Source organism: Pogoniulus pusillus, chromosome 29, assembly GCF_015220805.1.
Source record: "Pogoniulus pusillus isolate bPogPus1 chromosome 29, bPogPus1.pri, whole genome shotgun sequence".
Classification (NCBI taxonomy): domain Eukaryota; kingdom Metazoa; phylum Chordata; class Aves; order Piciformes; family Lybiidae; genus Pogoniulus; species Pogoniulus pusillus.
In genome coordinates this window covers 1,546,990-1,572,843 of record NC_087292.1, presented here as the reverse complement: position 1 = coordinate 1,572,843, position 25,854 = coordinate 1,546,990, and the positions used below count along the sequence as shown (strand labels likewise).

General features: G+C 61.3%; 1 protein-coding gene across 4 annotated transcripts in view; it reads right to left on the bottom strand.

Moving 5' to 3' along the window:
- The window catches only part of L3MBTL1 (L3MBTL histone methyl-lysine binding protein 1), a 43,461-nt gene extending 18,987 nt beyond the window's left edge, over nt 1-24,474 (bottom strand). The window contains exons 1-8 of one of the 4 annotated variants that reach the window (XM_064167986.1): nt 24,366-24,474; nt 15,606-15,791; nt 12,676-12,838; nt 8,688-8,911; nt 2,531-2,675; nt 2,210-2,348; nt 1,494-1,617; nt 704-791 (exon numbers count right to left, since the gene is read on the bottom strand). In XM_064167986.1, the coding sequence (XP_064024056.1) occupies nt 704-791; nt 1,494-1,617; nt 2,210-2,348; nt 2,531-2,675; nt 8,688-8,911; nt 12,676-12,811 (856 nt within the window). In that variant the 5' untranslated portion in view covers nt 12,812-12,838; nt 15,606-15,791; nt 24,366-24,474. Of the gene's footprint in view, nt 1-703; nt 792-1,493; nt 1,618-2,209; nt 2,349-2,530; nt 2,676-8,687; nt 8,912-12,675; nt 12,839-15,605; nt 15,796-24,365 lie in introns of those variants that run through there. The other 3 variants (XM_064167987.1, XM_064167984.1, XM_064167985.1) reach the window with 3 other exon arrangements.
- Between the last annotated feature and the right edge of the window lie 1,380 nt (nt 24,475-25,854).

Sequence of the window (25,854 nt, the reverse complement as noted above, 5' to 3'; positions counted from 1 at the left end):
AGCAAACCCTGCACCATTCTCCCTCTGTGTCAGCAGCTCTGCACCCGAGAAGCTACAGCAATAGATGCCCTCAACATGAGACCACCCCAACTGCCTGAGCCTCAGAGGCACCACCCCAACTGCCTGAGCCTCAGAGGCACCACCCCAAATGCCTGAGCCTCAGAGGCACCACCCCAAATGCCTGAGCCTCAGAGGCACCACCCCAAATGCCTGAGCCTCAGAGGCACCACCCCAACTGCCTGAGCCTCAGAGGCACCACCAGACCTACAGGAGCAGCCCCCAGACTTTGTGAGCTCCTCATCATGGCAGCAGGTTCCCACTGAGACCATCCAAAGCCACCCATGACTGCTCGGGTCAGTGCCTCTCAGGGCAAATGTGGCACCCACCAGCCAGTCACAGAGTCTGCTGCCAAAGGGAGGGACCAGAGAGGCTCTCCAGAGCAGCCCAATGCCCGAGGATGACACAGCCATGCCTGTAAGAGTGCTGTCCCCATGGAGAGAAAGAGAGGAAAGGAGAGAAATGGAAGGAGACAGAGAGCAGGATCAAGCAAGCAGAGGAGCTTTCGAGCCTTCAGGAGCTTGTACCACTGCAGTGATGGCACTGGGGGGTTGGCTCCACTGGAGCACCAAGTGGTTGGCTCAGCCTTGCCAAGGGACCCCAGAGCCATGGCAGAAGGTCTCAGCCCCCTGCCCACCCTCCATACCATGCTGGCTCCCGTTCCACACGTCAGGCTCCGGGTTGCTGAGGGCAGAGTCTCCTGCTGAGTTCTTCCTCTCGTCCTGTTTTTCCTCCTAGACAGGAGAGCAAAGAAAGCAGAACCCCCTGGTGCTGCAGGCCGAGGTACCAAGGGCCACACTGAGCTTCTGCACTTGGATGAGATGCTGGGAGCCTGGGAGGGGTCTTTGTGCTGAGTGGTTGTGCCCACGGCTGGAGAGGATCTGGCACAGGCAGGGCTGGCAAGCACAGCTTCCTTGCCTTGGCAAAGCCACTCTCATGCAGCTAAGAGACTCTTACCCCAACACTTACTGTGGTGGCCCAGACCCAAAAAGCAGTTGAGAGCACTTGATAGCTACAGTCCAGTCAGGACAGGACAAGGGGCAATGGGCACAACCTTGACCATCGGACATGAGGAGGAACTTCTTTAACACAGGGGTGCTGGAGGCCTGGAGCAGGCTGCCCAGGGAGGTGGTGGAGTCTCCACCTCTGCAGCCATCCAAAACCTGCCTGGGTGTGCTGCTGTGTGACCTTCTCTGGCTGAGCCTGCCTTAGCAGGAGCTTGGCCCCTTCCTGCCCCTCCCATGCTGTGGCTCTGTGGAGATGTGTCTGGGGTGCCCAGCAGCCAGCCCAGTGCCCAGCAGCCCTGACTTCGACTTTGTGGCACTCACAGACAAGAGGTTACCCCTTCAGCACACAGCTGGCAGAGCACTCCGAGGTGCCTAGGGGGTGGCCCATGGCCTGCCATCGTACAGGTGCCCTCCCTGCCCTCTTCCTACCATCTGCTCAGACTCATATTCTTCCTCTGAGGGGCTCTGGTAGTCCTTCCTCTTCCGTTTCTTCACTGGCTTGAGGATCTCGGGGGCAATGGTGCTGCTGGCAGAGTTTTCCACGATGACAGACCTGCGGGGGTGGGGGAGGGGCAGCTGGGGCACTGCAGCAGGGCACCTGGCACAGCTTGGCTGGCAGTGAGCGGTGGCTGCTGCAGAGTCCCTGCCAGTCCCTTCTGCCTCTGCTCCCACCCCTCCTGACCACACTCTGCACGAGTTGGCAGCAGGTTAGAACCAGGGTACAGAGCAGAGTCACTCCCAGGTGCTTGGGTGTCAGAGCCCTGTGCCCAGGGACGGACCAGAAGCTACCCAGCTCCAGAGCAGGGCTCAAAGCTGCCTCAAGGTCAGGCACAGACACTGGAAAACGACTCCCAGGAGTCACACGGCAGTGAGCAGAGGAGCTGGGGACACCTCTGTGACCCACAGCTGCTCAGCCTGCAAGCAGCCACTGCAGTGGCCTCCTTCTGCAGCCCTGCTCCAGCAGACAGGAGGCTGGGCAAGGAGGCAGCCTGGCTGCTGGGCTTCCTGCTGTCCCCTGGCACAATCTCCATCCCCAGGGCACTCTGCCTGTGAGAAAGAGGGGAAAGGTGTGGGGTCCTCGGCACCTGCTGGAGCATGGCCCAGGGCTAAGGGGACAGCCAGCTGGGGCAGGGAGCAGGCTTCACCTTTCTTTGAACTGCTGGTGGCAGTGCTCGCTGCAGAAGCCTCTGCCCTCCCGGGCTACATCCAGCACGGGTCTGCGCCCACAGGTGTCACAGTGGCACAAGCCTTCTGCTGCTGGCACCTTGGTCTGCTCTGGCACATCTGAGGCAGAGAGAAGAGCGGTGCTGAGGAGCAAGACACAGCAAGGGAAAGGGAGCAGGGAGCAGGGAGCTGGGAGCAGGGAGCAGGGAGCAGGGGGACGTTTGCCTCGCTCGGGGCCAACTCCAGGCGATGCCCATGAGATGATGGCTCCCGGCCCAGATGTGCCACCACGGTGCCCTTACCCTGAGCCACAGTAGGATTGTCCCTGCTGGTGGGTGCCACCTCTGAGTCCCCATCTTTCTCTGTGTGAGCCTCCTTTAGAGCTTCCACCGGAGGCATCTTGTCAGCACTCACCACCTTCAGCGTCCCATACTCATTGATGCGGAACTGTGTCGAGGAACCAAAGCACAGGGGGGGAAGAGTTACAACCAGCCAAGGAAGGACTTACAACCAGCCACAAACAGAGAGGTGAAAACAGTCAGAAAGTTAAAACCAGTTACAAAAAGGAAGAGTTAAAAACAGGGGGGAAAAAGAGTTAAAATCAAGGGAAAACAGAGTTAAAAGCAGGGGGAAAAGAGATAAAACCAGGGGGGAAAAGAGATACAACCAGGGGGGAAAAGAGATAAAACCAGGGGGGGAAAGAGATACAACCAGGGGGGAAAAGAGATAAAACCAGGGGAAAAAAAGGAGTTAAAACCAGGGAAAAAGGAGATAAAACCAGGAGGAAAAAGAGATAAAACCAGGGGGAAAAGAGATAAAACCAGGGGGGGAAATAGATAAAACCAGGGGGGAAAAGAGATACAACCAGGGGGGAAAAGAGATAAAACCAGGGGGGGGAAAGAGATACAACCAGGGGGGAAAAGAGATAAAACCAGGGGAAAAAAAGGAGTTAAAACCAGGGAAAAAGGAGATAAAACCAGGAGGAAAAAGAGATAAAACCAGGGGGAAAAGAGATAAAACCAGGGGGGGAAAGAGATAAAACCAGGGGGGGAAAGAGATAAAACTAAGGGGGGAAAGAGATAAAACCAGAGGAAAAAAAGGAGTTAAAACCAGGGAAAAAAAGGAGTTAAAACCAGGGAAGAAGGAGATAAAACCAAGGGGAAAAAGAGATAAAAGCAGGGGGAAAAAGAGATACAACCAGGGGGGGAAAGAGATAAAACCAGGGGAGGAAAAGAGATAAAATCAGGGGGGAAAAAGGAGTTAAAACCAGGGGAAAAAAGGAGTTAAAACCAGGGAAAAAAAGGAGTTAAAACCAGGGGGAAAAAAGGAGTTAAAACCAGGGGGAAAAAAGGAGTTAAAACCAGGGAGAAAAAGGAGTTAAAACCAGGGGGAAAAAGAGATAAAACCAGGGGGAAAAGAGATAAAACCAGGGGGAAAAGAGATAAAACCAGAGGAAAAAAAGGAGTTAAAACCAGGGGAAAAAAGGAGTTAAAACCAGGGAAAAAGGAGATAAAACCAAGGGGAAAAAGAGATAAAATCAGGGGGGGAAAGAGATAAAACCAGGGGAAAAAGAGATAAAACCAGGGGAAAAAGAGATAAAACCAGGGGGGAAAAGAGATAAAATCAGGGGGAAAAAGAGATAAAACCAGGGGAAAAAGAGATAAAACCAGGGGGGAAAAGAGATAAAACCAGGGGAAAAAGAGATAAAACCAGGGGAAAAAGAGATAAAATCAGGGGGGAAAAGAGATAAAACCAGGGGGGAGAAGAGATAAAATCAGAGGGAAAAAGAGATAAAACCAGGGGGGGGGGAAAGGAATTAAAACGAGGGGCAAAGGAGGTAAAACCATGGGGGGAAAAGGAGTTAAAACCAGGGGGAAAAAAGAGTTAAAACCAGGGAAAAAAGGAGTTAAAACCAGGGGGAAAGAAGAGTTAAAACCAAAAAGAGTTAAATCTAGTTAAAAAAAATTAAATGCAGTAAAAATAAAACTAAAGGGGGAGAAAAGAGTTAAAACAACTAAGAGGTGAAAACAGTCAAAAAGTTAAAACCAGTCAAAAAAAGAAGAGTTAATAACGGGGGGGGAAGACTTAAAATCGGGGGGGGGGAAAGAGTTAAAATCCGGGGGTGAAAGAGTTAAAACCAGGAGAAAAGGAGTTAAAACCAGGGAAAAGGAGGTAAAACCAGGGAAAAGGAGGTAAAACCGGGGGGGGGGGGGGGGGGGGGGGGGGGGGGGGGGGGGGGGGGGGGAAGGAGTTAAAAACAGGGGCAAAGGAGGCAAAAATAGGGGAAAAGGGAGGTAAAACCAGGGGGAGAAAAGGAGTTAAAAACAGGGGCAAAGGAGGTAAAAACAGGGGGAAAAAGGAGGTAAAACCAGGGTGGGGGAAAAGGAGTTAAAACCCGGGGTAAAGGAGGTAAAACCAGGGGGAAAGAGGAGTTAAAACCAGGGGGAAAGAGGAGTTAAAACCAGGGGGAAAGAGGAGTTAAAACCAGGTGGGAAAAAAGGAGATAAAACCATGGGAAGAAAAGGAGTTAAAACGAGGGGCAAAGGAGTTAAAACCAGGGGAAGAAAGGAGTTAAAAGCAGGGGCACAGGAGGTAAAAGCAGGGGCAAAGGAGGTAAGAGCAGGGGCAGAGGAGGTAAGAGCAGGGGCACAGCAGGCAGGAGCAGGGGCACAGGAGGTAGGAGCAGGGGCACAGGAGGCAGGAGCAGGGGCACAGCAGGCAGGAGCAGGGGCACAGCAGGCAGGAGCAGGGGCAGAGGAGGCAGGAGCAGGGGCAGAAGAGGCAGGAGCAGGGGCAGAGGAGGCAGGAGCAGGGGCACAGCAGGCAGGAGCAGGGGCACAGGAGGTAGGAGCAGGGGCACAGCAGGCAGGAGCAGGGGCACAGCAGGCAGGAGCAGGGGCACAGCAGGCAGGAGCAGGGGCACAGGAGGTAGGAGCAGGGGCACAGGAGGCAGGAGCAGGGGCACAGCAGGCAGGAGCAGGGGCACAGCAGGCAGGAGCAGGGGCAGAGGAGGCAGGAGCAGGGGCAGAAGAGGCAGGAGCAGGGGCAGAGGAGGCAGGAGCAGGGGCACAGCAGGCAGGAGCAGGGGCACAGGAGGTAGGAGCAGGGGCACAGCAGGCAGGAGCAGGGGCACAGCAGGCAGGAGCAGGGGCACAGGAGGTAGGAGCAGGGGCACAGGAGGTAGGAGCAGGGGCACAGCAGGCAGGAGCAGGGGCACAGCAGGCAGGAGCAGGGGCACAGCAGGTAGGAGCAGGGGCAGAGGAGGTAGGAGCAGGGGCACAGCAGGCAGGAGCAGGGGCAGAGGAGGCAGGAGCAGGGGCAGAGGAGGTAGGAGCAGGGGCACAGCAGGTAGGAGCAGGGGCAGAGGAGGTAGGAGCAGGGGCACAGCAGGTAGGAGCAGGGGCAGAGGAGGTAGGAGCAGGGGCACAGCAGGCAGGAGCAGGGGCAGAGGAGGTAGGAGCAGGGACACAGCAGGCAGGAGCAGGGGCAGAGGAGGTAGGAGCAGGGGCACAGCAGGCAGGAGCAGGGGCACAGCAGGTAGGAGCAGGGGCACAGGAGGTAGGAGCAGGGGCACAGCAGGCAGGAGCAGGGGCACAGCAAGCAGGAGCAGGGGCACAGCAGGCAGGAGCAGGGGCACAGCAGGCAGGAGCAGGGGCACAGGATGTAGGAGCAGGGGCACAGGAGGTAGGAGCAGGGGCAGAGGAGGTAAGAGCAGGGGCACAGCAGGTAGGAGCAGGGGCAAAGCAGGCAGGAGCAGGGGCACAGCAGGTAGGAGCAGGGGCAGAGGAGGTAAGAGCAGGGGCACAGCAGGTAGGAGCAGGGGCACAGCAGGCAGGAGCAGGGGCACAGGAGGCAGGAGCAGGGGCACAGGAGGCAGGAGCAGGGGCACAGGAGGCAGGAGCAGGGGCAGAGGAGGCAGGAGCAGGGGCACAGCAGGCAGGAGCAGGGGCAGAGGAGGTAGGAGCAGGGGCACAGCAGGCAGGAGCAGGGGCACAGCAGGTAGGAGCAGGGGCACAGGAGGTAGGAGCAGGGGCAGAGGAGGTAGGAGCAGGGGCACAGCAGGCAGGAGCAGGGGCACAGGAGGCAGGAGCAGGGGCACAGGAGGCAGGAGCAGGGGCACAGCAGGCAGGAGCAGGGGCAGAGGAGGTAGGAGCAGGGGCACAGGAGGCAGGAGCAGGGGCACATAAGGTAAGAGCAGGGGCACAGCAGGTAGGAGCAGGGGCACAGCAGGTAGGAGCAGGGGCACAGCAGGCAGGAGCAGGGGCAGAGGAGGTAGGAGCAGGGGCAGAGGAGGTAGGAGCAGGGGCACAGGAGGCAGGAGCAGGGGCACAGGAGGCAGGAGCAGGGGCACAGGAGGCAGGAGCAGGGGCACAGCAGGCAGGAGCAGGGGCAGAGGAGGTAGGAGCAGGGGCACAGGAGGCAGGAGCAGGGGCACATAAGGTAAGAGCAGGGGCACAGCAGGTAGGAGCAGGGGCACAGCAGGTAGGAGCAGGGGCACAGCAGGCAGGAGCAGGGGCACAGCAGGCAGGAGCAGGGGCACAGCAGGTAGGAGCAGGGGCACAGCAGGTAAGAGCAGGGGCACAGCAGGCAGGAGCAGGGGCACAGCAGGTAGGAGCAGGGGCACAGGAGGCAGGAGCAGGGGCACAGGAGGCAGGAGCAGGGGCACAGCAGGTAGGAGCAGGGGCACAGGAGGCAGGAGCAGGGGCACAGGAGGCAGGAGCAGGGGCGGAGGAGGCAGGAGCAGGGGCAGAGGAGGTAGGAGCAGGGGCACAGCAGGTAGGAGCAGGGGCACAGCAGGCAGGAGCAGGGGCACAGCAGGTAGGAGCAGGGGCACAGCAGGTAAGAGCAGGGGCACAGCAGGTAGGAGCAGGGGCACAGGAGGCAGGAGCAGGGGCACAGGAGGTAGGAGCAGGGGCACAGCAGGCAGGAGCAGGGGCACAGCAGGTAGGAGCAGGGGCACAGGAGGCAGGAGCAGGGGCACAGCAGGTAGGAGCAGGGGCACAGCAGGTAAGAGCAGGGGCACAGGAGGTAGGAGCAGGGGCACAGGAGGCAGGAGCAGGGGCACAGCAGGCAGGAGCAGGGGCACAGGAGGCAGGAGCAGGGGCACAGCAGGTAGGAGCAGGGGCACAGGAGGCAGGAGCAGGGGCACAGCAAGCAGGAGCAAGGGCACAGCAGGTAGGAGCAGGGGCACAGCAGGTAGGAGCAGGGGCACAGGAGGCAGGAGCAGGGGCACAGCAGGCAGGAGCAGGGGCACAGCAGGTAGGAGCAGGGGCACAGGAGGCAGGAGCAGGGGCACAGCAGGCAGGAGCAGGGGCACAGGAGGCAGGAGCAGGGGCACAGGAGGAAGGAGCAGGGGCACAGCAGGTAGGAGCAGGGGCAGAGGAGGCAGGAGCAGCGGCACAGGAGGTAGGAGCAGGGGCACAGCAGGCAGGAGCAGGGGCACAGCAGGCAGGAGCAGGGGCACAGCAGGTAGGAGCAGGGGCACAGCAGGTAGGAGCAGGGGCACAGGAGGTAGGAGCAGGGGCACAGCAGGCAGGAGCAGGGGCACAGCAGGTAGGAGCAGGGGCACAGCAGGCAGGAGCAGGGGCACAGCAGGTAGGAGCAGGGGCACAGGAGGTAGGAGCAGGGGCACAGCAGGCAGGAGCAGGGGCACAGCAAGCAGGAGCAGGGGCACAGGAGGCAGGAGCAGGGGCACAGGAGGCAGGAGCAGGGGCACAGCAGGCAGGAGCAGGGGCAGAGGAGGTAGGAGCAGGGGCACAGCAGGTAGGAGCAGGGGCACAGCAGGCAGGAGCAGGGGCACAGGAGGCAGGAGCAGGGGCACAGCAGGTAGGAGCAGGGGCACAGGAGGTAGGAGCAGGGGCAGAGGAGGTAGGAGCAGGGGCACAGCAGGCAGGAGCAGGGGCAGAGGAGGTAGGAGCAGGGGCAGAGGAGGTAGGAGCAGGGGCACAGCAGGCAGGAGCAGGGGCACAGGAGGCAGGAGCAGGGGCACAGGAGGCAGGAGCAGGGGCACAGGAGGCAGGAGCAGGGGCAGAGGAGGCAGGAGCAGGGGCACAGCAGGCAGGAGCAGGGGCACAGGAGGTAGGAGCAGGGGCACAGCAGGCAGGAGCAGGGGCACAGCAGGCAGGAGCAGGGGCACAGCAGGCAGGAGCAGGGGCACAGCAGGTAGGAGCAGGGGCACAGGAGGTAGGAGCAGGGGCAGAGGAGGTAGGAGCAGGGGCACAGCAGGCAGGAGCAGGGGCAGAGGAGGTAGGAGCAGGGGCAGAGGAGGTAGGAGCAGGGGCACAGCAGGTAGGAGCAGGGGCACAGCAGGCAGGAGCAGGGGCACAGCAGGTAAGAGCAGGGGCACAGGAGGCAGGAGCAGGGGCACATAAGGTAAGAGCAGGGGCACAGCAGGCAGGAGCAGGGGCAGAGGGGCAGGCGGGCGCAGGGAGGGCAGCAGCAGCGGAGGGCTGCACTCACCCGCAGGTTGCTGCCCGGCAGCGCCGCCAGCCCATCCTTCCACTCCAGCAGCCGCACCGTGCTGCAGGCCTGCACCCCGCTCAGCTGCGGGATGACAGCCGCCGCCATGGGCTCGCTGCCCGCGCCCCGCTCCGGCCGCTCCGCCGCTGCGCTGCGCTGCGGCTCCCGGGGGAAGCGCTGCAGCTCCAGGGTGCTCGCCGGGAGGTTGATGGCAGTGGCGTTGGCTGGAGCAGAGAGGAAACAGAACAAGCAGAGGCATGCACGGAGCACTGGAGCGCTGCGAGAGGCTGCGCCCCAGCACGAAACGCCAGGGAGGACACAGCCCCCCGGGGATGAGGGCTCGGGGCTGGGGGCTGAAGCAGCCAGGAGCAGGCAGTGCCACCCAGCAAGCTCCGCAGGCAGAGACCAGCATTGCCCACGGTGCCCTCTGCTCCAGGCAGGGGTTGGGCTCTCCTCACATGCAACAAGCGACAGGCCAAGAGGAAACAGCCCCAAGTTGTGGCAGGAGGGGTTGAGGCTGGAGATGAGGAATGATCTCTTCCCAGCAAGGGCTCTCAGGGAGGTGGTGGAGTCCCCAGCCCTGGAGGGGTTTCCGAGCTGCCTGGGAGTGGTGCTGAGGGCTGTGGGTTAGTGGCAGTGGCTCAGCAGCAGGGTGAGCTCCAGATGAGTGGCTGGACTGAGAGAATCATAGAATCAAGCAGGTTGGAAGAGAGCTCCAAGCTCATCCAGACCCACCTAGCACCCAGCCCTGCCCAATCAGCCAGACCATGGCACTAAGTGCCCCAGCCAGTCATAGGTTCACTCACGGAGTAGCAGGCTGGAATTGACCCCCAGGACCATCCAGTCTGAGCTTGCAGGGGAAGGATTCAGCTGGACTGAGCTGGCTCAGCACCCTGCCAAGCTGGGCCTTGAAGCTGTCTGATGTGGAGAAATCCTCCACCTCCCCTGGCAGTTTGTTCCAATCTTTAGAAGTCCAAATGGTGAAAGAAAACGTTCCTGGCACCCAGTCTGAATCTCCCCAGCAGCAACTTGTGCCCACTACCCCTTGTCTTTGCCTCAAAGGTCTCTTCCAACCTCAACAGTTTGGTTCCATGGTTCTAGCTTCAGACTGTGCCCATGAGTAGGATGCCCTGGGGTAGCAGGTGTGTGCTGGTCAGCTCCTGGACTGCACCTTCCTGTCCACTTTCATTTCAAACACACACTGCACACAGCCCAGGACCTCTCCACAGTGGGAAGTGAGGCACTGGGAGCAGGAAAATTAGGGAGGTTTTCATCTCAAGAGCACCTCTGATCTCCCCTCACCTATGAAGATGCTCAGAGAGTTGAAGCAGCTCTGCACTCTGCAGAGTAGTGACCAAGGGCACAGTGTCCACCTGCAGCCCAGTGCCAAGTGGCTCCCTCAGGGGTCAGTGCTGGCACCAGTGCTGGGCAACATCTTTGTCAGTGCCATGGGCAGAGCAATCAGTGCAGCCTCAGCAAGTCTGCAGGTGGCACCAAGCTGTGTGGCACTGGCGACTTGCCAGAGGGCAGGGATCCATCCAGAGGGAGCTGGACAGGGTGCAGAGCTGTGCCCAGGCCAACCTCATGGCATTCAACAAGGCCAAGTGGAAGGTCCTGCACCTGGGTCAGAGCAATCCCAAGCACAGCTCCAGGCTGGGTGGGGAATGGCTGAGAGCAGCCCTGAGGAACAGGCCCTGGGGGTCTGGGCTGATGCAAAGCTCCACAGGAGCCTGCAGGGTGAGTGCAGCCCAGACACAACCCTGTGCTGGGTGCAGCCAGAGCAGTGTGGGCACAGGGCAAGGGAGGGGATTCTGCCCCTTGGCTCTGCTCTCCTCACACCCCACCTGCACTCCTGGGGGCAGTTCTGCAGCCCCCAGCACAAGCAGCACATGGAAGTGTTGGAGGCAGTGCAGAGGAGGCCACCAAGATGCTGAGAGGGCTGCAGCAGCTCTGCTGTGAGCACAGGCTGAGAGAGTTGGGGCTGTGCAGGCTGGAGAGGAGAAGGCTTGGAGGAGACCTTGGAGTGGCCTTGCAGGATCTGAGGGGGGCTGCAGGAGAGCTGGGGAGGGACTATTGACAAGGGCTGGGAATGAGAGGAGGAAGAGGAGGAACAGGTTTGAAGTGGCAGAGGGGAGATTGAAAGTGGATGTTAGGAAGAAGTTGTTTGCAGTGAGGGTGTTGAGAGACTGGCACAGGTTGAGAGTGGTGAGACACTGGCACAGGTTGCCCAGGGAGGTTGTGGAGCACAGAAGCACCCAATGTGATCTTTGATCCCATTGGGTGCTTCTGTGCTCCACAACCTCCCTGGAGGTGTTCAGGACCAGGCTGGATGAGGCCTTGGGCAACCTGTTCTAGTGGGAGGTGTCCCTGCCCATGGCAGGGGCTTGGAACTGGCTGAGCTTTGAGCTCCCTTCCAACCTAACCCATTCCATGATTCTACATTCACTGAAAGACACTGCTCAGGTAGGCTCAAAGCTGTCACCCCAGCTGCCAAGAAGGCAGACCCTGGTGGCCTTCCAGGCCTGTCAGCCTCACCTCAAAGGATGGACAAAGTCATTCTAGGAGTCTCTGAAAACCAGCTGAGAGACAATGCAGCCACTGGTCCCCCTCACAAGTGGAACCTTAGCTTCTTTTGATGTCAAAGTCACCCCAGAGCTGACCCAGGGAAGGCAGCAGCTGTGGCTGTTAGGATTTCAGCAGGACTTTGGATTCTGCCTCCCACACTGTCCTCCTGAACAAAGCATCCAGCTGGATAAGTGCAGAGCACAGAGGGTGAACAGCTGGCTGATGGGCCAGGCTCAAGGAGTTATCTGGGACACCTCAGACTGGTGCCCAGTCGCCAGTGTAGCTCCCCAAGGGCTCAGTTTCACAGCCAGTGCCCTCATGTCCTTCTAGAGGGTCTGGATGCTGGAGGTGAGGGCACACTGGGGCAGTGTGCTGCTGGTGCTGCAGCAGGGGGAGCTGTGGACTCCCTGGAGGGGATCTGGGTAGAGCAGAGAGCTGGCAAACCACCCAGAGTGTGACCTCCAGCAAGAGCAAGTGGAGGTTCTGCAGCTGGCACAGGTCAGTCCTGAGAGACCAGAGACAGAGAGAGGCCTGGGGCGTGGGCTGCTGGCAAGGTGAGCAGCAGCCAAAGGGGCCCTGTCCTGGGGGCATCCAGCAGAGCAGAGCCAGCCAGGCCAGGAGGGTGATTGTCCCACTCTGCACAGCACTGCTGTGGCCACACCTCGAGTGCTGGGCACAGGTTTGGGCACCTCCACACACAAAGCACTCTAAGAGTGTCCAGAGCAGGGGGACCAAGGTGGGGAAAGGTCTTGAGGGCAAGACTTGAAAGGAGCAGCTGAGGGCACTTGGCTGCTTCAGGTGGCAGAAGGGGAAGCTGAGGGGGCCTCATGGCAGGCTACAGCTTCCTGAGGGGGGCAGTGGAGGGGGAGGTGCTGAGCTCCTCCATCTGGAGCCCAGCAGCAGCACACAGGAGAAGGGATGAAGCTGCAGCAGGGCAAGTGCAGAATGGACACTAGGAGAAGGCTCTGCAGTGAGAGGCTGGTGGGCCCCTGGAGCAGGGAACAGGCTCCCCAGGGAAGTGGAGGTGGCACCAAGGCTGTCAGAGCCCAAGGAGCATCTGGCTGGTGCTCACAGTTCCACAGTTCAGTTCTAGGTAAGTCCTGTGAGGAGCAGGGAGTTGGAGCTAATGATCCTTCTGGGGCCCTTCCACCTCGAGATGTTCTGTGGTTCTGTGATGATGTGGCAAGCCCAGAACAGAGCAGGCTCCCAGCACACTGTGCTGAGCTGGCACAGGGGCCCAGACATCAGGGCTTTGGTTTACAACTCCAGAGGTTTGGTCAGCCACAAAGCAGCCAAACGAGAGGGGACAGGCATCAGGAGCAAGGCCTCCCCAGGCTGGGGAGGAGCAAAGCCAAACAAGGGGGCAGCAGTGTGGAGGGAGAAGGCTGTGTGGGCAGCAGCTAGGCAGGAGAGTTGCACACACCTGGTATGATGAAGGCAGTGGCTGGCAGGTGGGTGCTTGGCACAGTGCTCTCGGTGGTGACCAGATGGACGCTGACCTCCCCGGGGGCACTGCCCTTGCTGCTCCTCACAACCTCCATCTCTGCCCTGCTGTCCATCCCCTTGCCTGGGCACACAGCTCCACACTGCAAGGCAGCAAGAGAGAAAATGAGTCAGGGACAAGCACAAACAGGAAAAAAGAGTGAGAAAGAGACCGTGGAGGAGGATGGTCCCTTCCTTCCACCAGCTCCCAGCAGAAAGCTCTGCAAGGCACATCACAGGCCCAGGGAACTCAACACAGAGCAGCATATTCTGCCCCTGTGCTCAGCACTGCTCAGGCCACCCCTGGAGAGCTGTGTCCAGTTCTGAGCTCCTCCATTGCAGAGAGCTGTTGAGGTGCTGGAAGGTGTTTGGAGCAGGGCAGCAAGGCTGGGGAGGGGCCTGGAGCACAGCCCTGTGAGGAGAGGCTGAGGGAGCTGGGGGGGTGCAGCCTGCAGCAGAGGAGGCTCAGGGCAGAGCTCATTGCTGCCTGCAGCTGCCTGCAGGGAGGCTGTAGCCAGGTGGGGTTGGGCTCTGCTGCCAGGCAGCCAGCAGCAGAAGAAGGGGACACAGCCTCAAGCTGTGCCAGGGCAGGTCTAGGCTGGATGTTGGTAGGAAGTTGCTGGCAGAGAGAGTGATTGGCATTGGAATGGGCTGCCCAGGGAGGTGGTGGAGTCGCTGTTCCTGTGGCACTCAGTGCCATGGTCTGGTTGGTTGGGCAGGGCTGGGTGCTAGGTTGGGCTGGAGGAGCTTGGAGCTCTCTTCCAGCCTGCTTGATTCTATGGTTCTATGCAGGGCACAGCTGGCACCAACATGACCTAGCAAAGGCCTTGTTGCAAGACCCCAGCTCACAGCCTGCAAATCATTGTTCTGGGCTACTCCAAATGCCTTTCTTCCCCCCCTCACCCCGTGGGTTTGAATGAGGAGCAGGTGATGGGTGTGAGAACCGCAGGCTGGAGGGGGCACAGCAGAAGGTGCTCCCCGCGGGCGCTGCAGTGGGGCTGGTGCCAAATGGCAACTGGGCACTGGCTGGAAGAGCTTAAACAGAGCAAGGGAGAGGGGAAGAGATTCCTGCCTTGAGAGTCCCTGTCTTGAGAGCTGCCTGCCTTGACAGAGCTCCCCCAGGACAGCTCCCTGAGTGACAACCTCCCGCGTGGACTGTCCCTGCTTTCGGACAGCTCCTACCCTTTGCAGGGCTCTGGGCGCTGCCCTGTCCCTGCCCCCGAGTGGTTCTCCCCCACTTTTACACCCCTCTGTGCAAACCTGCAGGCTTGGCAAGCCCTGGGGACCGTTGAGAGAGCTGCCAGCGGCACCTGGACCCGGCTGCTCTGGCACCACACCAAGCCGACTCCCTGGCTGCTGTTCCCAGCTGGGCAGGTGCTGACAGTTTGGCTCTCCCCTGCCACTGCTGAGGCAGCATCCTTCCACGACCATCCCACCCGTGGGAGGAGTGCTTGAGCCATTTCTGAGTTTGGAGGCTTTTCCACTTGCCTTCAGCTTCTGCCTCGTGGACATCCACTATTGGCTACTGCCTGCAGCCTCAGAGGAACCCAGCGAGGGATCACTGCCCAGCACCCATCTCACCTCTGTCAGTCAAGAATCACAGACTCATGGAATCTAAACCAGGCTGGAAGAGAGCTCCAAGCTCAGCCAGCCCAACCTAGCACCCAGCCCTGCCCAACCAACCAGACCATGGCACTCAGTGCCCCAGCCAGGCTTGGCTGCAACACCTCCAGCCACAGCCACTCCACCACCTCCCTGGGCAGCCCATTCCAGTGCCAATCACTCTCTCTGCCAACAACTTCCTCCTCACATCCAGCCTAGACCTGCCCTGGCACAGCTTGAGACTGTGTCCCCTTCTTCTGCTGCTGGCTGCCTGGCAGCAGAGCCCAACCCCAGCTGGCTACAGCCTCCCTGCAGGCAGCTGCAGGCAGCAATGAGCTCTGCCCTGAGCCTCCTCTGCTGCAGGCTGCACCCCCCCAGCTCCCTCAGCCTCTCCTCCCAGGGCTCTGCTCCAGGCCCCTCCCCAGCCTTGCTGCCCTGCTCCAAACACCTTCCAGCACCTCAACATCTCTGTGCAATGGAGGAGCCCAGAACTGGACACAGCACTCCAGGGGTGGCCTGAGCAGTGCTGAGCACAGGGGCACAAGAACCTCCCTTGTCCTGCTGCCCACACTGCTCCTCAGCCAGCCCAGGATGCCATTGGCCTGTTGCGGCAGACAGTGTCAAAGGCTTTGCTGCAGTCCAGGCAGACTCCATCCACAGCCTGCCCCACACTCACCAGGCAGGATCATAAAAGGAGCTCAGGTTGGTGAGGCAGGATCTGCCCTTCCTAAACCCCTGCTGGCTGGGCCTGATCCCTTGGGCACGCTGTAGGTGCTGTGTGATGGCACACAAGATGCCCTGTTCCATGCCCATGCCTGGCACTGAGGTCAGGCTGACAGGCCTGGAATTCCCTGGTGCCTCCTTCTGGCCCTTCTTGTGGATGGGATCACACTGGCAGCTTCCAGCCTCTGGGGACCTCTCCAGTGAGGCAGGACTGCTGATAAATGAGTTAATGATGCTGATGGATGTTGGTAAATGATAAAGCCTGCTGTTACCTTAATTCTCTGCTCAGCCTGATTGCTCCTGGGGTAAAGCTGTTTCCAGCTCAGCCTTCTCCAGTTCCTGACTTCCTAAACCTCTGCATTTGTCCATGGCCTCCTTTTGAAGACAGTCCTGATCAAACTGAGCCTGCAAACAATCCTGAACCAGTTCTGGGTCTGGTCTGGGGGCAGGAGTGTTCAGGGCAATAAAATCATCCTGTTTTTATAATTCCTGACTCAGCCACATCCATTCCCTGCCCCCAGCACAGCCAGGAGAGTATTTTCTTACCTGGCACCACCATAAGATGGTACAAGCACAGCAGGTCCAGCACAGGTGACTGCTCCTGGCTCCCACTGAGGTCTGCACCGCTCTGACCCAGACTGTGAGGGTTGCAAATCCTGCCGTGGAGGGCAGTGAGGTCCCTGGAGTTCCCCTTCCAGCTCTCCTGCTGATCCAAGAGCCTTGATCTTCTAGCTGGCTGTAAGAGAGATCCACAAGTGACAGGAGGCACCTGGGGAGCAGGGGCTGGAACACCAAGTTCCCCACAGGACTGGTGCTGTTATTGACTGGCTAAGGGCTTTGTTCACTTGGGGTCTGAAGAAACTGCTGGGGGGTAGGAGAGCCCTGCAGAGGGACCTGGCCAGGCTGCATGGGTGGGCAGAGGCCAAGGGGATGAGACTGAACAAGGCCAAGGGCAGGGTTCTGCACTTTGGCCACAACAACCCCAAGCAGCACTACAGGCTGGGGCCAGAGTGGCTGAGAGCAGGCAGGCAGAGAGGGAGCTGGGGGTGGTGGGAGAGAGGAGCTGCAGAGGAGGCAGCAGTGCCCAGGTGGGCAGCAGAGCCAATGGCATCCTGGGCTGGCTCAGGAGCAGTGTGGGCAGCAGGACAAGGGAGGTTCTTGTGCCCCTGTGCTCAGCACTGCTCAGGCCTCCCCTGGAGTGCTGTGTCCAGTTCTGGGCTCCTCCATTGCACAGAGATGCTGAGGTGCTGGAAGGTGTTTGGAGCAGGGCAGCAAGGCTGGGGAGGGGCCTGGAGCAGAGCCCTGGGAGGAGAGGCTGAGGGAGCTGGGGGGGTGCAGCCTGCAGCAGAGGAGGCTCAGGGCAGAGCTCATTGCTGCCTGCAGCTGCCTGCAGGGAGGCTGTAGCCAGCTGGGGTTGGGCTCTGCTGCCAGGCAGCCAGCACCAGAAGAAGGGGACAGAGGCTCAAGCTGTGCCAGTGCAGGTCTAGGCTGGATGTTAGGAGGAAGTTGCTGGCAGAGAGAGTGATTGGCATTGGAATGGGCTGCCCAGGGAGGTGGTGGAGTGGCTGTGGCTGGAGGTGTTGAAGCCAAGCCTGGCTGGGGCACTTAGTGCCATGCTCTGGTTGACTGGACAGGGCTGGGTGCTAGGTTGGGCTGGCTGAGCTTGGAGCTCTCTTCCAACCTGGCTGATTCTGTGATTTTAGCCTCCAAGTGCCCCAATGCCACTGGATAAAACTCTGCCTACAGGAGCAGAATGAGACCAACACTGAGGAGCTTTCAAAACTCCCTTCCCCAGACTCTAAAGCAGCAGGCAGCTGTGGAGGTGAGAGTTACTTGGGACTTGTCAGTGAGGCTCTGAGCTACTCATTTTTCCTGGTGTTGTGTAGCTCTGAGAGTCCCACAGAGGGTGGAGGTTGGCCAAGAAGGCTTCCATGGCATCCTTGCTTTGGGTGCACAGCTCCCACAGCCCTGCACACCCACTCCTGCCTTCTGCTGAGCCAGTGAGGGACCTTGGGTTCTGGCCTGGATAAGCCACTGGGGAGAAAAGCCACCCTAGGAAGTCCCAGGCACACACACCCTGACCTGGGCTCCCTCCTCCAGAGGCCACAGACTCACAGGCAGGGCTGGAAGGGACCTCGAGAGTCATCCAGTTCCAGCCCCTCACATGGGCAGCCACATCCAGCCTGGCCTTAAACACCTCCAGGGATGAGGCTTCCACCACTTCCCTGGGCAACCTGTGCCAGGCTCTCAGCACCCTCCTGCTGAACAACTTCTTCCTAAGGTCTAGTCTAAGCCACCAGAGCAAGCTGGCTGCAAGGAGGAACTTTTCAAGACAGCTTTCACCCAGAAGTCCTTCTTGTCCTGCTTTGCTCCACCAAAGCAGTTCCTGCAGTCATGTTTGGCAGAGAATCACTGAATTGGAGTGGCTGGCAGAGCCCTCTGAGGTCATCCACTCCAACCCTCAGCCCAGCCCCACCATGGCCACCAAACCCTGGCCCCAAGTGCCATGGCCACACAGTTCTGGAACACCTCCAGGCATGGGCACTCCACCACCAACCTGGGCAGCCTGTGCCTATCCCTCACCACTCTGGCACCAAAGACATTTGTCCTCCTCTCCAACCTGACCCTCCCCTGGCTCCATTTCAGGACATTTCCTCTCCTTCCATCCCCTGACCCCAGGCAGCAGAGCCCAACCCCAGCTGCCTGCAGCCTCCTCTCAGGGAGCTGCAGAGAGCAATGAGCTCTGCCCTCAGCCTCCTCTTCTCCACCCCAACCCCCCCAGCTCCCTCAGCTGCTTCTCCCCAGGCCTCTTCTCCAGACCCTTCCCCACCTTTGCTGGCCTCCTCTGGCCCTGCTGCAGCTCCTCAGTGTCCTTGGAACAAAGGGCCCAAAGCTGAACCCAGCACTCAAGGTGCAGCCTCAGCAGTGCCCAGCACAGGGCACTGATCACTGCCCTCCTCCTGCTGCCCACACAACTGCTAACCCAGGCCAGGCTGCTGGTGCCCTTCTTGGCCACCTGGGCACAGCCTGGCTCACATTCAGCTGCTGCCAACCAGCAGCCCCAAGTCATTTTCCACCAGGCACTTTCCAGCCACTCTGCCTCAAGCTTGGAGCCTTCATGGGGTTGTTGTGCCCCAAGTGCAGGACCCAGAACTTGGCCTTGTTGGACCTCATGCAGCTGACCTCAGCCCAGGGATCCAGCCTGGCCAGGGCCCTCTGCAGAGCCTTCCTAGCCTCAGACCTCGGGTGCTAGCTCAGCAGCAGCACAGGGCCTTGCAAGTAAGCACTCCCATGGCTGCTCCACACAGGAGCCTCCAACTCTGCCCCACTCTCAGGCTCACTCCACTGTAAAGCCATGGCAAGTCCAGGGAATGGTCCTGTTTGGAAGGAGGAGGGAGGTGCTGCATGGAACAGGCCAGGGAATAATCCTGTTGGGAAAGAGGAGGGAGGTGCTGCATGGAACAGGCCAGGGAATGATCCTGTTGGGAAGGAGGAGGGAGGTGCTGCATGCAACAGGCCAGGGAATGATCCTGTTGGGAAGGAGGAGGGAGGTGCTGCATGCAACAGGAGGGAGGTGCTGCATGCAACAGGCCAGACCATGATCCTGTTTGGAAGGAGGAGGGAGGTGCTGCATGCAACAGGCCAGGGAATGATCCTGTTTGGAAGGAGGAGGGAGGTGCTGCATGCAACAGGCCAGACCATGATCCTGTTTGGAAGGAGGAGGGAGGTGCTGCATGCAACAGGCCAGGGAATGATCCTGTTGGGAAGGAGAAGGGAGGTGCTGCATGCAACAGGCCAGGGAATGATCCTGTTGGGAAGGAGGAGGGAGGTGCTGCATGCAACAGGCCAGGGAATGATCCTGTTGGGAAGGAGGAGGGAGGTGCTGCATGGAACAGGCCAGGGAATGATCCTGTTGGGAAGGAGGAGGGAGGTGCTGCATGGAACAGGCCAGGGAATGATCCTGTTGGGAAGGAGGAGGGAGGTGCTGCATGCAACAGGCCAGGGAATGATCCTCTGCAGTGGAGGGCCCCCCCCGGAGTGCTGCCCAGCACAAGATGGACAGGGACAGGCTGGAGAGAGCCCAGCTGAGGGCTGTGGAGGTGGTGATGGGACCAGCTCTGCTGTGAGGAGAGGCTGAGAGAGCTGTGACTGCAGAGAGCAGGCCCAGGAGACCTCCTCAGCGTGGAGAGCACCTGAAGGCTGGGTGCAGAGCATGGAGCCAGGCTCTCAGTGGTGCCCAGAGACAGGAGCAGAGGCTGTGGGTATAAAGTGACAGGCAGGAGGGTCCCTTTGAACACCAGGAAGCACGTCCACAGAGTGCCTGAGCACTGCCCCAGGTTGCCCATCTATGGCAATACTCAAAAGCTGCCCAGACGTGGCCCAGGGCAGCCAGGTCTTGGCAGCCCCTGATGGAGCAGAGCGACCTTGAGAGATGCCTCCAGCCTCACTCAGCCTGTCACAGTGTGGATCACCTTTTCAGCTTTCTCCTCAGCCATAAGAGAACTTCTACATCCTCGAGAGGAGCTGAGCTGTGGGTTACTCATTACCTCCAGTGGCAGAGCTGAGCCTTTAAGGTCAGGCACCAGCTGGGATCGTGCTAAAACTGCAAGCGGTGCATGGGAGCACTGCAAGGGACACGGTGGAGGCTGGCAGCTGCCCACGTGGAGCTTCCCCTGCCTTCCACTATTGCCCTGGCCAGGAGATCAAGGGACTGGTGGCACTGCAGGACCACCCAGGAGCACACTCAGTAACATCCCTCAGCACAGGCAGCTGGGTTGGCAGAGGAAGGCAAACACACAAAGAACCCTGGAATGGGTTAGGTTGGGAGGGACCTCAAAGCTCATCCAGTTTCAACCCCCCTGCCATGGGCAGGGACACATCCACCAGCCCAGCTTGCCAGGGCCTCATCCAACCTGGCCTTGGACACCTCCAAGGAGGGGGCACCCACAACAACAACGCCTCTGACTGTGGATTTAAACCCAGGAGGTTTATTCCACTGGAATAAAGCAGGAGACACAAAGTCCTCCTAGGTTCCTGCTGCAGCAGAGAGCTTTGGAGTGGACTGTGGCATTTAGCAAGGTCCCAGAGGAGGCTGAAGTGTCCTTCTGGGCAGTCAGAGGCTGCCCAGGCTGCACACTGCAAAACAGCACACGGGTCCTGCAGAGACAGAGGTCAGAAGGTGCAGGGCAAGTGGCCTTCAGCTGTAGGTTCAGCCCCAGCTGGCGAAGCAAAGACACTGGAGCTGGGCATCAGCTGCTGTCCCCAGGACCTCCACTGCCACCAAGACTACCTCTTGAGCCTGTGGATCTGCTCAGGCCCACAGGTGAGGAGCAGGAGCAATTACCAGTGACCTCATGTGCCACCCCAAAGGGCTCAAGGGGACACCAGACAAGCTGAGTGCTGAAGCCAGAGGGCACCCTGAAGCCTGGACAGGTACAGACTGGGCAAGGACTCCCAGCCACTAGTGAGAGAAGCACACAGGGGACACCCACGTCCCACCTTGCCCCCTGCCTGCTGATAGCCCCAGCCCTGCTGCAGCACCCAGCCCTGCAGTGAGGGCAGAACACAGGGCATTTGCCCACAAGGGCACACTTCTAAGCAAGCCAAAACATCCAGAGAGCACTGCTACCTGACCCTGAAACGTCTCCCAGTGCCCACCCCTTAATAACTACCACAGAAACACATCAGAGCCATAGATCAGTCAGGGCTGGGAGGGACCACAAGGATCAGCCAGTTCCAACGTCTGCCATGGGCAGGGACACCTCACACCAGAGCAGGCTGCCCACAGCCACATCCAGCCTGGCCTTAAACACCTCCAGGGATGAGGCTTCCACCATCCCCCTGGGCAACCTGTGCCAGGCTCTCAGCACCCTCATGCTGAAGAGCTTCTTCCTAACATCCAGTCTGAATCTCCCCATTTCCAGCTTCGTTCCACTCTCCCCAGGCCTATCACTATCCTAGAAAGTCCCTCCCCAGCTTTCCTGCAGCCCCCTTCAGACACTGGAAGACCACAAGAAGGTCACCTGGGAGCCTTCTCCTCTCCAGCCTAAACAAGCTCAACTCTTTCAGTCCATTCTCATAGCAGAACAGCTCCAGCCCTCTGCTCATCCTCGTGGCCCTTCTCCGGACACCTTCCAGCACCCCCAGATCCCTCTTGTCCAGAACTGGATGCAGTACCCCAGGTGGGGTCTCAGCAGTGCGTGGCAGAGGGGCAGGATCACTTCCCTGGCCCTGCTGCCCACACTGCCCCTGCTGCAGCCCAGGTCTGGTGGCAGACCACGGGCAGCATCCCTTCCAGAGCCTGGGCTGTTTGCCCTGTGCCCTGCCAGGCTGTGCCGTAGCACACGCCGGAGGGGCACGGCGCTGTCACTCGCAGGCTCCACGGCAGCAAGCGCACACGTGGGGCCCGAGCAGCCCCGGGGGGGCACACGGACAGGCACCCTCCCTGCGAGGCGCTCGCAGCCTGCCCGGGAAAGCTGTAGAAGCGCAGCCCCGCTCGGTCGGTGCCGGGTCACGCCCGGCCGCTGCCGCGCACCACACCCCCGAGCCGGGAGCCGCCCGCGCAGCGGGGCCTGCAGCAGCCGCCACCGGGCTTGTGCCGGGGAGATAGGCGAGCGCACGGCCCGCGGCTGGGCTGGGGCAGACACCCTGCGCTGGTGGAGAGATACCCTGCGCTGCTGGGCACATACCCTGCGCTGCTGGGGCACATACCCTGCGCTGCTGGGGCAGATACCCTGCGCTGCTGGGGCAGATACCCTGCGCTGCTTGGGCAGACACCCTGCGCTGGTGGAGAGATACCCTGCGCTGGTGGAGAGATACCCTGCGCTGCTGGGGCAGATACCCTGCGCTGCTGGGGCAGATACCCTGCGCTGCTGGGCACATACCCTGCGCTGCTGGAGAGATACCCTGCGCTGCTGGGCACATACCCTGCGCTGCTGGAGAGATACCCTGCGCTGCTGGGCACATACCCTGCGCTGGTGGAGAGATACCCTGCGCTGCTGGGGCAGATACCCTGCGCTGCTGGGCACATACCCTGCGCTGCTGGAGAGATACCCTGCGCTGCTGGAGAGATACCCTGCGCTGCTGGGCACATACTCTGCGCTGCTGGAGAGATACCCTGCGCTGCTGGGCACATACCCTGCGCTACTGGGCACATACCCTGCGCTGCTGGGCACATACTCTGCGCTACTGGAGAGATACCCTGCGCTGCTGGGGCACATACCCTGCGCTGCTGGGCACATACCCTGCGCTGCTGGGGCACATACCCTGCGCTGCTGGAGAGATACCCTGCGCTGCTGGGCAGATACCCTGCGCTGCTGGGGCACATACCCTGCGCTGCTGGAGAGATACCCTGCGCTGCAGGGCACATACCCTGCGCTGCTGGAGCAGATACCCTGCGCTGCTGGAGCAGATACTCTGCGCTGCTGGGGCACATACCCTGCGCTGCTGGGCACATACCCTGCGCTGCTGGAGCAGATACTCTGCGCTGCTGGGGCACATACCCTGCGCTGCTGGAGAGATACCCTGCGCTGCTGGGGCAGATACCCTGCGCTGCTTGGGCACATACCCTGCGCTGCTGGGCACATACCCTGAGCTGCTGGGGCAGATACCCTGCGCTGCTGGGGCACATACCCTGCGCTGCTGGGGCACATACCCTGAGCTGCTGGGGCAGATACCCTGCGCTGCTGGGGCACATACCCTGCGCTGCTGGGGCAGATACCCTGCGCTGCTGGAGCAGATACTCTGCGCTGCTGGGCACATACTCTGCGCTGCTGGAGAGATACCCTGCGCTGCTGGGCACATACCCTGCGCTGCTGGGGCAGATACCCTGCGCTGCTGGAGCAGATACTCTGCGCTGCTGGGCACATACTCTGCGCTGCTGGAGAGATACCCTGCGCTGCTGGGCACATACCCTGCGCTGCTGGAGAGATACCCTGCGCTGCTGGGGCAGATACCCTGCGCTGCTTGGGCACATACCCTGCGCTGCTGGAGCAGATACCCTGCGCTGCTGGAGAGATACCCTGCGCTGCTGGGCACATACCCTGCGCTGCTTGGGCACATACCCTGCGCTGCTGGAGCAGATACCCTGCGCTGCTGGAGCAGATACTCTGCGCTGCTGGAGAGATACCCTGTGCTGCTGGGGCACATACCCTGCGCTGCTGGGCACATACCCTGCGCTGCTGGGCACATACCCTGCGCTGCTGGAGCAGATACCCTGCGCTGCTGGGCACATACCCTGCGCTGCTGGAGCATATACTCTGCGCTGCTGGAGAGATACCCTGTGCTGCTGGGGCACATACCCTGTGCTGCTGGGGCACATACCCTGCGCTGCTGGAGCAGATACCCTGCGCTGCTGGAGCAGATACCCTGCGCTGCTGGAGCAGATACTCTGTGCTGCTGGGGCACATACCCTGCGCTGCTGGGCACATACCCTGCGCTGCTGGAGCAGATACTCTGCGCTGCTGGAGAGATACCCTGTGCTGCTGGGGCACATACCCTGCGCTGCTGGGCACATACCCTGCGCTGCTGGAGCAGATACCCTGCGCTGCTGGGGCACATACCCTGCGCTGCTGGGGCACATACCCTATGCTGCTGGGCGTAGCGCCGTGCCTTCAGAAAACGCTCCGCAGCTCGCACCGCACAGCGCTAAGGGACGCACAGCGAGCAGCCCCGGCCCGCTCCGCTCCGCTCCCAACGAGGGTTCAGGAGGGGCGAGCAGCCCCGGCCCGCTCCGCTCCCAACGAGGGTTCAGGAGGGGCGAGCAGCCCCGGCCCGCTCCGCTCCGCTCCCAACGAGGGTTCAGGAGGGGCGAGCAGCCCCGGCCCGCTCCGCTCCCAACGAGGGTTCAGGAGGGGCGAGCAGCCCCGGCCCGCTCCGCTCCGCTCCCAACGAGGGTTCAGGAGGGGCGAGCAGCCCCGGCCCGCTCCGCTCCGCTCCCAACGAGGGTTCAGGAGGGGCGAGCAGCCCCGGCCCGCTCCGCTCCCGGCCCGTACCCCCCACGCCCCGCCGCGGCCCGGCCAGCGGTGCCCTGCCGCCCGCCCGGGCAGCGACACCGCAGCGCTGGCCCGCCCCGAGCGGCTCCGGATCAAGGGCGGGGACGGAGCGGCCCTCCCCCGCCCGGCCCGGCGGCCCCAGCTGCAGGGGGCGGCGCGGAGCGGGCCCGGCCCCGCCATCCACACCCCTGCGGGGCCCTGTCCCGCTCGCCCGCGGAGGGGGTGGGAAGGAGGGGCGGAGAGCCCGGGCGGGGCGCGGTGCCCGGCTGGGACGCGGTGCCCGGACTGGGCAGCGCCTGGCAGCGCTTCTTACCTCCACGGCGGGGCTCGGCGGCCGGGGCCCGGCCGGGATGCTGGCTGGGAGCCGCCGCGGGGCTCTGCCCGGCACGGCCTGCGCCGCGTACAGCCGCGCTAGGGCAGGGCCGCCGCGGCCCGGAGCTGCCCGGGGCTGGCGGGAGTGCGAGCCGGGGCCGCTCCGGGAGGGGCGCGGGGCCGGGCCGGTGCGAGTGTGCGTGCGGGTGTGCGCGGCGGGAGGGGCGGCAGCGGGCAGGTTGGCACTGCCGGCACTTAATGGGGGCTGTCGCCATGGCAACCCGCGGGCTCCTCCACGCCGCAGTGGCGGCGGCGGAACCCGCCGCAGGATTTTGGGGAGCGCGGGAGGCGAGGGACGGCGATCGCCATGGCAACGGCCGAGCCCCGGCCGGGCGCCCCCGGGCCGCCACCCTTCGCTCCTGCGCCCCTGCCCGCGGCGGGGCCGGCGGGCGCCCAGAGGCTGGCAGCAGCCCCGAGCCGGCGCTGGGCACCTTACGGCAAGCGCTGAGCTGCGAGGTCCCTGCGTCCGCGTCTCCGCCTGGCGATGGGGCTGCGAGGGGGCTGCGGCTCGCTTTGCGCTGGTGCTTTGCTGGCTTAGAGGGGGCAGGCGGCTGGAAAGCCAAAGCTGCGTTTGCTTTCGGTCCCCAGCGCTGCCCTGAGCCCCTGGCAGCGCCGATGGCAGCGTTGTCTTCGGGAGGCCACGAAGACCAGACGGGTGCCCCAGCTCTCGGCTGACACACGCGTGGGTGCCTCGGCAAGCAGGGAAGCCTCTCCTCAGTCTTGTGCCCCAGGGGCAGAGAGAACCCCAGCGCCTTAACTTGAGATCCACAGGGTCCCTGGGAAGCGAATGGATCGCTCAGGCTGGCCCTGGGGGCTGGAGATGTAGAGAAGGCTGCAGGGAGACCTCAGAGCAGCCTTCCAGTAGCTGAAGGGGGCAGGAGAGCTGGAAAGGGACTTTGGACAAGGGCTGGGAGTGGCAGTGGCTTTGAGCTGGGAGAGAAGAGAGTGAGAGTGGAGAAGAAATCCTCTAGAGTGAGAGTGGGGAGAGACTGGCACAGGCTGCCCAGGGAGGCTGTGAATGCCCCTGCCTGGAGGTGTTCAAGGGCAGGCTGGGTGAGGCCTTGAGCAGCCTGTGCTGGTGGAGGTGTCCCTGCCCGTGGCAGTGGCCTGGCACTGGATGATCTCCAAGGTCCCTTCCAACTCATTCTAGGAGCCCAGCACTTGCTTTTGTACAGTGTTGAGAAGCTGCTTCCTCGAGCTCTGGTCCAGCACCAGTGCCCCTTACCTGCCACCCTGCAGTTCTTCCTGGCCACACAAGCAGTGTGCCTTTTAGATGCTCACTCCGTGTCCGTCCCACTCACCTGCAGGGGGTGGAGGTGGAAAGGACCAAGGCTGGAAACAGAGGGACCAGGAAGGCTGCTGAGAACAGCCCTTGGTGTGTGTTGGAGCAGCTGGACAGAGGCAGCTGCCTGCTCACCCTGCGGGCCAGG